The sequence below is a fragment of the Cuculus canorus genome, chromosome 1 (assembly GCF_017976375.1).
Source record: "Cuculus canorus isolate bCucCan1 chromosome 1, bCucCan1.pri, whole genome shotgun sequence".
Lineage (NCBI taxonomy): Eukaryota > Metazoa > Chordata > Aves > Cuculiformes > Cuculidae > Cuculus > Cuculus canorus.
Window position 1 is genome coordinate 153,928,210 of NC_071401.1, and position 11,108 is coordinate 153,939,317.

Sequence of the window (11,108 nt, forward strand, 5' to 3'; positions counted from 1 at the left end):
TGCCTTACCACATGCTCTACCCTGGTTAGTGGCACCCAGGAGCTGTAGCTTGTCCTTCTGCCTCACCTTTGATTCCTTTATGTAAGAGAGTTTTCTCTGTTTAAAAGGAGAACACACACATGCATCTGGTGGCATTCGTGCTGGGTGGATAAACACTTGGGACATGGTTGTTTACCTGCCCTTAAATCCCCACCCCATTAGGGGTCAAGTTGTTCCCTTCACACATCACCAGGACTCACTTCAGCCTAAATAAAGCTGGCTCACTGCTATTCCTGTCAGTGAGGCTTTCAAACGTGGCTGCTCGCCTAATGGCATTAGCCTTTCTTAGATGTCACCTTTTTGTACCCCAGAAGCAGCCTTTAACCCAGCACTCCCCTGCTTGGAAAACCAGCGTCGTGTGTCACTGTCCCAGCTTTACTGCCCAGACGGAGGTGATTGGAGCTGGTGTCCCACCAGTTTGGCAGTGCTGGAGGGAGGTATTGCAGGGAAGGCAGTGTCTACTCCCCATGCTGGCTGCAGCTGGAGGTGGCCTGGGATGATAGCTACGAATTATGCCACTTCCTAAGTCTACTGCCAGCGAGCCTGGAGCTATCCTGACCCATGGAAGTGGGGTAGAGGAAACACGGACAGCAGACCAAAGCATACCAGATCTGATTACAAAGAGTCTCTAATTGTTTGTGTTCTGTATCATGACAATGCAGAAGGAAAAGGAAAGTCCTTGGCAGCCTCTTCAAAAGACTTTCTCCAGGGCTGGTTTGGAAGCGAGGAAAGAAGATTTCTGGTGGTTTGTTTTTTTTTTTTTTTCTTTTTTGGTGTTTGGGCTGCTCTGAGCCTGTGTTGTACCAGCATGGGTGAAGGATGCAAGTAGATGTATCATTGGGTAGGTATGTAGACATAGGTACATAAGGACCAGCTATTTTTATCTCCTTCTTACTTCTTACATCTGCTTTTGTCTCAACTTTCTCCACACCACATCCCACCTACCCTCCCATGCTGAGGTGCATGCAAACAAGGCATGTTTTATACATCCCTGTTCCTCTGCCCTGCCTAGAAACTGTCCCTCTCCACCATATGGTCAGCGTTGCTGCCGTCTCGAGCTAACACCTCTCCATCCCCCTTGGGACACCCGCCTCCCTCCCCGCTCTGCTCTTCTGCCACATGGTTGGCCTCCTCGCTGGCCGCTACCATGGCATTGTCAGTGCTGTGAGCTGGCTGGTGGTTGTCACTGCTGTGCTCCTCGGCTTCCTGCACATCAGACTCTGCTTCCTCGGTATCGCTTCCACCACCTGCAGAGAGGTTCTTCTCCGGGGGAGGTTCCTTCTTCTTCCCTCGCTTCAGGCAGCAGTAGGTGGCCATGGCCAGGAAGAGAGAAGAAAGCACCACCTCTGAACCTGCCAGGTAGAAGATCACTTCGTAGTTCTTGAGTGCATCAACCAAGCGGCCTGATGGTTGGAGAAGAAATGAGACAGTTAGCTTCAGCCTGTGCATGCCCACATAGACAGCCCAGGACAGGCAAGCAGCACCTGCATTTGGCTGAGGACCCATTTCTCTGAATATCTAAAAACGACCCTGGGCAGTAACCACACTGTAACACCAGGAAAAGTAATTCCCTTGTTTGGACAAAGTTAAATAGTTGTGACACACTGACATTTACGGCAAGCCATCTTCTTCTTGCCAAGGTGAAGCAAGCCTCTGAGGACTTGGCTTATCCAGTCTTGGGAAAGAAACAGAATTTGAGAGGCGTTGCTGTTTCTTAAGCTATCATGCCAGGAAAATGTTCAGAGAGGAAGAAGAAACATCTCTTTGGCAGAGAAATCTCTGATTGGCCCACACCCGATGATTTCTCTGCCAAAGAGATGTTTTCAATGTATCTTACGAATGCACTAGGACTGGCAATGGAGGGAGGGCTTCCAGTCCTTGGTGCTGGGGAGCCTCAGCAGCCACCCTGCTGCAGTCAGGATGGGGCCATGGTGACCAGAGGCTTCATCCCAGTCCTACACATTCCTGTCTGCGCATGTGACCCCCTCTCCAGTCCCTGCTGCTCTATGGTCCCTGGCCTGAAACCAGCCCCAGGGCACACCAAGGTGCCTCCTGGAGCAACCATGGGAGGCACATGGCAAATTCCTCCCCATGGGAGTGTGCCTCTGTTTGCCCAAGCCGGATGGCAAGCAAGGAGCCTGAGTGCATGCGCACGCGTGTGTGTGTGCGTGCAGCTTATCCTGTGCCAAACCCCCTCAGCCCCACGGAGCAGGAAGCAGCTCAGGAGGATTACACCAAACAAAGCCACTTTGTTCAACCCTGTTCTTCCCACTGAGCGCTGATTCCCCTTATTCTGAGCAGTCAGGTTTGCCAGCACACACAAGCTTCCCATGCCGGGGCGGGGGAGGTCCTGCAGCAGCAGGTCTTTCTGGGAGGAAGGTGGGAACGTCGATTGGCTCTCCCCAGCACTGTTCTTTGGTGACCCTGCCCAGTCAGTGTTTCATTGTGCATGTACACAGCACCAGGGCACATCAGAACTGAGGCAGGAGGGCTAAGGGATGTTGCCCATCACCATCCACTGGCCTAGGAGATCCAAGGAGCTACCAGGGAGCAAGGCACTGTGAAATCCTTCTCTACCCCTACGCTCTCTCTACAGCTCCCTCCAAGACACATATACCTTGACTCTCCCTAGCCTGGGACTGCTAACTGCTCCGCAGGTTTTAAGATGGGACTTGAATTATTGTTAGCATTAAAAGAGTCTTCTCTTGGCCACCAATTTTTACCTGAGAGCAGGGTGGAGTTGCTGAGGGCAGGTTTTTCTCATAACTAGTGGTACGTGCTGGGGAAAAAATGATTCACACAGACCTCTTCAAGGATGGGCTTTAGCCCACATGTTGGAGCTCTTCAGTGAGTGTGCGCCGGAAGCAGTGGAGTAGTTCCTGTCTGGGGATTTGCCCATGGTCTGTCCCTGACCCTTCCTTGCACATGAAGGGAACTGCACTTCATTCGGAAATAAGTCTTTGGCACAATTTGGCTTCCTCAAACCTGATCAGATGCTTAAGAGAAGCCTACACCAATCTCTTGGGTAAAGGGTCTCTCCTATTTAAAACATTATTTATAGAGCATGGACCTTACTAGGGTCTTTGGCCTAGTCTAGACTGTCTGAGAAGCTCTGCGTGTCTTAATCCTCTTAAAAAAAAATAACAGCAAATGGCTCAGGTGGCTCTACAAATTGTTTCGACTTGATTGACACCAAAATGCATGTGCCTTGGGATTAGGGCCAACAGAAATTGAGATCATTATTCACAGCACCAATCAAAAGGTTATGGACACCAAGGAGAACTTGAAAGACCCTTGCCTTGTCCTACTGAAGATTCTTGAAGTGTTGCCTGCAGCATGTGCCTGACACTACCCATAACATGATTTTATGCAATATTTGCAGTGGAGGCAGAGACTTGGATCCCAACATAAAAGAGAGGGAAGTGTCACTGATCAGGGCTGAGGGACAGCGGAACTTGTGCCATTCTGGATAGCTCTGTGTACCTGCTGTTGCTCAGGTCTCTGAGCAAAGCAGAGAAAAATATCACTTGGCATCTTCTGCCTTTGCTCAGATTCAGTGTTGTGGTGCATGGAGTGAGACTGGGAGCTCTTACTTCAGATCTCAGCTTCTAGAGTAAATCTGAAGTTGAGGAATAGGGTCTTTCTTCAGGGACAGTGCTCGTGCCCAATATTTGCAATAGTGTGGAATGGCAGCCAAACAAATCACCTGTGTTTTGCAGCAAGAGACCTACCTGCAGAGGGTGGACCAATGAGCACAGCAACAGCCTCGATAAGTAGGACCAGCCCGATGGCACTGGAGAACTTCTGGGAGCCAACGATGGCCATCAGCACCTCAAACTGCAGTGCCCCCACCATGCCATAGGAGATGCCAAAGAAGACGCAGAAGATGACCAGCCCCGTGTAATTGCTAGCCCTGGCACTGCAGATGTCTGTCAAGCCGTTGAAGAGCATGGAGAAGCTGAACAGGTATGCCACGTGAGGGCGGACCCACTTCAACCCTGCCACCATGCCGCAGGCTGGGCGGGCAAAAATGTCTATGAAACCAATGATGGAAAGCAAGAATGCAGCCTCCGTGTCTGGTACGCCTGTGTCCTTGGCGTAGTTGACCAGCAATATGGGGGGCACAAAGAGTCCTAAGACCAGGATGAACTTTGAAATAGTGTAAATGATAAACCCTCGGTTGGAAAAGATACTAAAATCCAGAAGCTTCTTTCCTTTCTTGGGCTTCTTCTTGGCTTTCTTGGCTTTCTTGTTTTTATCAGTGGTGCTGATCCCCTCATCCGATTTCCCTCCTATGGGCAGCATTTCCTTGGCTTCATATTTGTCCTGAGCTTTCTCCGTCTTCCGCTTCATACCCATATCCAGGGGTCTCATGACTGCCCCACAAGTGCAGCAGTTAAGCAGAAGGCCCCCCATGATAAGGAACCCTCCTCGCCAACCAAACTTCTCCAGCAGCACTTGCCCCAGTGGAGAGAGACAGGAAAGGAAGACAGGGCTCCCAGCAGCAGCTAGTCCATTGGCAAGAGGTCGACGTTTGTCAAAGTAGGTGCCCAGCATGATCAGTGAGGGCTGGAAGTTCAACGCCATACCCAGACCTATATGAGAGCGAAAGCCGGGAGGGAGACAGGGAGTGCAATAACATGAAATATGGTTTGCAACAAGCTGAAAACTCCCCTCAGACTACACCAGTCCTGAAGACCCATGATGGGATTCATGTGTTCTGCATAGGTGTCTGCTCCTTTATGTTGGTGGGTTGCCCCTGGAGAAGACAGGCTAAAACAGCCTATCTACCCGAAGTATATTTGAGTCAGGTCACTGTGGCCATGTTCAGACAGGGTCTGTGTCTTAAGCAGGAACTTTGCCTCCCTCCACTACTGTGTCCTGATGCCACACTAGCCATGATGACTGGGCATCACTTCTGTTTCTTCTACCCCTTTCCCCTCAACAGGCTCTGCCTGTTTAGATGCAGCAAATGCATCTCCCACAGGTGCAAGGTTGAGGACTAGATGCCTCCTGTGAGCAGGTATAAACAGGTGAGGGGAGACCCAATGCTAATCATGGCAGTGCTAGGGGGAGCTACCACATGGTCTTGGCTTTTCCCCAGGTATGTCTGTCTCTCCCAACTCCTAAGACTCTCACCTGTCAGCACGCCAGCTGTCAGATAAAGCTCAATGATATTGGTCGTAAAAGATGCCAGGATCATCCCAGCAGAAGCTAGCAGCCCACCGATGAGCATCACAGGCCGGCAGCCAAACTGATTCACCATGATGCTGCATACTGGTCCTATGAGGAAGCAAGGGAGGCAGAGTAGGAGACCAAAAGGAGACATGACAGCTGGGAAGGGGCAGTCAGTCCAAGCAGGATACTTGAGGAAGATGAAACACTAATAACGGGTGTCACTGCTTAGCTGCTTCAATACACAGCCATCTGGCTTGGCTAAGGGAGAGAGGTTGTGGTGTGGAGACCTCCGCTTTGGTCTGCCTTCATCTCCCTGTTCCCTGGGAACAAGCTGGCGCTTGGTGTGATATGTGCAGTGCTTCAGTGATGGAAGCAAACCTTGCATTAACTGTCTGAGAGGCAGGTGAGGTGACCCCTGAGGTCTCCTGGGACAAAGGATACGGAGACATGAAATGCAGCACACTTCTAGAAGAGAAGAGGTGGGACAATTGTATGTTGGTTCATGACTGGGTCAGTCAGTGTGAGTAGAGCCCATGGGGACATGGTCTGGGTCTCTAGTAGGGCAAGTGGAAGGCACAAGCCAGGGAGGGGAAAGTGTATCCAAGCATCACCTGTCCCGTAGAGCATGGCCAGCATGATGGAGGAGATCCAGGCTGTGTCACTGTAGCCCACATGGAAATCTTTCATAAGCTCCTTGAAGTAGACACTGACGGCTTTTGGGAAGGCATAGGAGAAGCCAGTGATCACAAAGCATCCAAGGAGCACGATCCATCCCCAGCCACCATCTGGGGGCTTCACAGGAGCTGGGAGTTGCCCTTCTTCTGAGTCAGCTCTCCCCATCGTCTAGCCTGGCAAGAGAAAGGCAGGCCAGTAGGAGGTAGGACAGCAGAGAGAGAGAAAAAAAAAAGAGAAATTTCCAGGCACTGCAAAAAAAGAAGAGAATAGCAGAGCAGGCAACAATTTAGCAGAAGGTTTCTCTCTATGCCTACAATCTCCAAGCTCCAAGAGTGTCACTAGGGGATCACATCATCTCTCTGCACCTTCATCCTGCCAGGCAAGGCAGGATTGCTTCAGGCTGCAAGCTCAAGCCACATCTGGGCAAAGGTGAGAGCGTTCCCCTGAGCTCAGGAGAGCCCACAGCTCTGTAACCCCTGGTCAGACATAGCCAAGCAAGATCACAGCTCCCAGCTGGGACTGTGGAGCCGCATCTGATGTGATGGGGCATCAGGATCTATGGCATCCCTCTTTCTCCACATCCAGCCTTGTCTACAGGCTGGTGCAGGGTGAGAGCCAGCTACGTGAACCCCACTTGGCTGCCAAGGTCTTCCTTTGTGCCCCTCCCAGTCTGCTCCATCTGGCGGCCTTTTGGGACATATTCTGCTACAGAAGCCTCCAGCAATGGGGGACAGGAGGTCCATTAACCCCACAGGGAGCCCTCTGTGCACAGCCTTCTCCTTCACTCTCCCTTCCCCGTCCAAGGGGCCAGATTTAGGAAATGGGTGAAGGGAGGGAGCACAGGCAAACCAGTGGTGGTGGTTATTTGCGTGCCAGAGAGATTAGGGCTCTGTACCTACACAGAGGGGCCAGAACAAAGCATTAGTGGGGAGAAGAAGGGAATTAGAGGGGATGTCTTGTGAGTTGCTCTCGGGCCTGTTAAGCTGCCCAGGAATTTTTCACCAGTTGGTTGCTGTAGGTACATTTTTTCTGTTTCTCCCCTAGGCACCAGGTCTCTGCCATACCCTTGCAGCACCATTGGCCTCGGTTTCTTGATCAGCCAGGCTTATTTTCACAGCTGTGTGCAAAAACATCACTGGCCTTTGATTATAGATGCTCCTAAGTAGCATCAGACAAGCATTAGAAAGCAGGCAGGCTTTCTCCGTGTCCGAGCTGGCCTTTGCTGGGGTTCAGTTTACTCTATCACTGTCCTGCTGGCAATACACTCCCTATGTGGGTGCTTTTTCCTCCCAGACCCCTTGGCTAAAGGACTACAAGAAAGCTGCAATATCCTCATCCCTCGACACAGGTAGTCATGGGAAATGCCAACGGTCACATGCTGATTGGAGACTGCCAAGAGGACAATGACACTCCTATGGATGGTACACACAGGGCTAGCACCCGGGACCTTTGGATCTGGGTGTGTTTCTCAAGCCAGTCCCTCTTCTTTGTGTCCGCCAAGCAATGAAGATGACTTGCCCTGATTCCCATAGCACTGCTGTTGCTCTGCCAGTTAAACAAGCACAAATCCTTTAGGTGAAAGCACGAGTGTCACAGGCTGAGGCAGAGTCCAAGTAAAGGGTCCTTGCTTGGAAAGAGGTGGTCCTACTCTGTAATGCCCCTGAATCTTGCATAAAAGGAGGGTGAGTGATCTTTCTTAGTCTACAGGAGGTTCAGCATGCAAAGCCATGGCTGGAAACAGGACAAGGAAGTGCTCTGAGAGGCACCTGAAACCACAGTTTTAAGGGATTGCAAGGCAGGACAACTAGGCTAGTTCTGGGCCACCCCACGAGGGATGTAGAACCTGCACCCCCACTGCTTTGATGTGAGGAGGCACAAAATGGTCTTGACTCATTGGTTTTAGTCAGATACCCCAGCCAAGGTTGACCTGTGGAGGGAAGGGTGGGACTGGAGTCAGCTGCCACCCACAGTGGTCTCTCTCTTTCCTTCCACTGGGGAATCATTGCTCCTGAAAAGATTTGTGAGCTTGTTCATGGAAGCACCCAGGCATCTTCCATCACCATGGGTCCCTGCAACAGAGATCTCCAAAATTTCAGGACCCCATCATCCATGAAGAAAGGGAGCAAGAGCTGGCTCTAAATATGGTTTGGGCAGCTCTTCTTCTGGATGGTAGTGTCGTATCAACTCTTAGGCTGAATCATAGAGGCTGGTGCCGGCTACTTCAGTCTCTCCCCCTCAGCCCTGGACTCAGGCACTGCAACAAGGGTCAGAGGTGTGAAATGAGAATTGACTGCAATAAAGATATTTCCAAGGCAAAGAATCATTGAAAGAAGGAGAAGATTCATTATACATCTCCGGACACCCATACCTTCCCCCTCACACCCTTTCTGGCTTTGTCTGAATCGCTGGTACCAGGACAGTAAGACTGAACAGTCTCGCTCAGCTTCTGTCGTTACCCACCCGCTGCTTTTTCCCAGCTCCACCTGACTGACAAGGTGCTGCAAAAGCACAACCATTTCTTAATCAGTGCTGGTTCTCCACCATTGCACCGTCTGCTGCACAGAGCTACCACAAATAAGAGCGACTGACACCAAAAGAAACCTGAGCCTTTTTATCCAAGCCTCTCTCCCGGTCTCGCACTTCTTGATCTCATCCTGTACCACAAATCAAATGAATCAATCAAACCATCACAATTCACTTCTCCCCATCTCCAGCTTCCTAGCAAGAAAATATTTGTCCCTCTGTGGCATCACCTGTCAATGATGAGTCAATGCCATCTGATTTTTCAGAGTACATTAGACAAATACCCATCTTTACTGTTGGAGCTTGAGGCTGGATGGTTACCTCTGCAGGAGCCACTTACTCAGTGCTACACAACTGTCCAGGCAGGCATGAAAGGGCTTTTACCTGCCCGCAGCTTGATGTTGGCTAAAAAAGGTTATATGCACCAGAGAAGCTCACCTGTGGAGATGCCTCCAAAGCCAATATGCTGTAGCATAAATCTGCTGGAGGTTTATCCCAGCTCAGAGCTAGGCAGTTCAGAGCTGCCTTGTTCCTAGCATCATGGCATACGCACGGGCTCTTCCACTCATGGCTGCACACAGTGGTTATACTGGGTCCCCTAGACTTGCCTTTGCAATCTCTATGGCTTACAATTATTTTCTCCTCAGTTAAGGAGATCTATTCACAGGTGAAAATACCGTGAGTAAGTTCACATACATCTAAAAGCTCATCAGCATGGACACCTTCCCTTCTCCGTGCATCACACGCAGGTGAGTCAGAGCAAGCACTGCTCAGAGCTAGCTGTGAGTGGGTGCCAGGAGAAGACTTGTGCTGACACCAGAAGTCACCAACCCAGGCTGGGAGGGCAAAGGCCATGGGTGCCAATCCCTGGATGCACATAGAACACAGAGCTGGACAATGCTCAGCAAAGCCCTGCTGCGCTAGGCAAGCTGCATCCAGGAGGGTCCACGTGAATGCCAGGGTGGCTTCTGGTGCCTACACACAGTACGAACGGTGTGTGTGTGTGTCTGTTTATTAAATGTAAAGGCCACAATCCATGCCACCAGCCACCCCCCTGATCACCCTGGGAAAACATTTCTTACAGAATTAAATGAGTGCAGGCCTGGGACAAGCTGTCCCCCTGGCAGCCAGTGCCACGATCCAAGCATCCCTCCACAACACTGACCTGTGCAATGAAGCAACGACCTCCTGAGCAGGGGCTGAGCCTCTGAGGGCCAAGCAGACCTGTCCGCAGCGTTCCCTTCTCCCTCCGGCTGGCAATTCCCGGCTCTTGACGAGGGCACCCAGTTAGAAGGTCCCACTGGCTCTTTGCTCCATGGTGTGCACGCTGTCAGCCAAACACAGGGCAATGCCTGCAGGAATCCAGCACCCGTCGAGCAGTCTCTTGTGCCCTGCTCCTTCCTTTGGGGCAGCTACGCCCTGACTAGAGAGCTAATCTCCCTCTCAGCCTGCTTTCCACCAGCTCCAATGCTGCCCAGCGAAGCCACCTGTGGCCAATCTGAGGGGACGCCCTGTATGGGGGACCCCCTTGCCTCCTGTGGGTGCAGGTAGTGCCCCACGGCGCTCCCAGCGTGGATGTGGGTCAGCAGCCGCTTATGGTTTCAGAGACTGGTAGGCGCTGAGAGGGCAGAAAACGCTTCTCCACTTTTAAGAGGCTTTTCCAGCCAATGGGGAGGAGGTGGCTGCCTGCTGCGGCCCGAATCCCTCAGTAATCCCGCTGCCATGGGGCTCCTCACCTTTCCCCCAGCAGAGTGGGGCAGGCTAAGTGGGATGAAGGTGGATGGTAATGGCCGCAGTCGGGGAGAGGGTGCTGGGAAGGGGGACAGTGGAGGACGAGGGCACACACCCACGCTTCATTAAGGGGCACAGTGAGGGAAGGGACAGCTTTTCATGCCCCTCGCTGCTTCCTCAACCACCGGTCAGAAGGGTGGAGGAGCACTGGCACGGTTCTGCAGGGCATGTGCCCAGCAGAGAGGGAAGATGAGGTGGACCAGCCAAGGAATCACCGCTGCCCGTGGCTCAAAGGGCAGGATCCAGCCCACCTCTGGCAGCTCACTTACCACCCTCTGCCAAAACAAAACCCCTCAGTGCCTGCTACCCAGGAGGCTGCCAGGGACAAGCCAGTCTCTGGCTAGGCATGGGGGAACTCGTTTTCCTGCCAGGCAGGGGGCTGGGGCTCAACCCAGGTGGGATTTCAGGGTGGGTAGAGGGAAAGTCTAAAGCTGTAAAGCCCCCAAGCCCCTCAGCCCCCACTGCTTTGCCTTTCTGGTGGCGGGATGGGAGGTGGCAGTGGGGGCTTTGCAGTGCTCACAGCCAGGGTTTAATTTCTATTAATAAGGCTAATCGGCTAAAGCCCTGGCCGTTGCCCACAATCCCTCCCTCATTGCCTCTCCGTGTGGCCCTCAACAGTGGGGCCAGGCTGGTGGGGCCCCCACAGGTCCCTGGAGTAGGATTTACCCTCACACCAAGCAGCCCCAGGACACCCCTGGGGCTCAAACTCCAGGCAAGGAGAATCATAGAATAGTTTGGGTTGGAAGGGACCTTAAAGGTCATCTAATTCCAACGCCCCTGCCATGGACACTAGGCAAGCACAGCATAGCAGCGTTCACCACACCAACCACGGGCAGTTGTCATGGCCCCAGTGCTGGCAGGGACTCCATGTCCTCCTCCCACTGACTGAGGCGATGTTCCAG

The 11,108-nt window shown here is 52.1% G+C and overlaps 1 protein-coding gene across 2 annotated transcripts; it reads right to left on the reverse strand.

The window, feature by feature from the left end:
- Positions 1-563: 563 nt before the first annotated feature.
- SLC16A8 (solute carrier family 16 member 8) lies at positions 564-10,084 on the reverse strand. Of its 2 annotated transcripts, none has more exons than XM_009568414.2 (5): positions 9,581-10,084; positions 5,829-6,140; positions 5,179-5,322; positions 3,771-4,634; positions 564-1,442 (listed from the first exon to the last, which is right to left on the reverse strand). In XM_009568414.2, exons 2-5 carry the CDS (start codon positions 6,055-6,057, stop codon positions 1,048-1,050), a joined length of 1,632 nt encoding a protein of 543 aa, XP_009566709.2. In that variant the 5' UTR covers positions 6,058-6,140; positions 9,581-10,084; the 3' UTR covers positions 564-1,047. The 2 variants fall into 2 exon arrangements, with proteins under 2 accessions (XP_009566709.2, XP_053940164.1); XM_054084189.1 differs by having other exon boundaries at positions 571-1,442; positions 5,829-6,065; positions 9,581-10,082.
- Between the last annotated feature and the right edge of the window lie 1,024 nt (positions 10,085-11,108).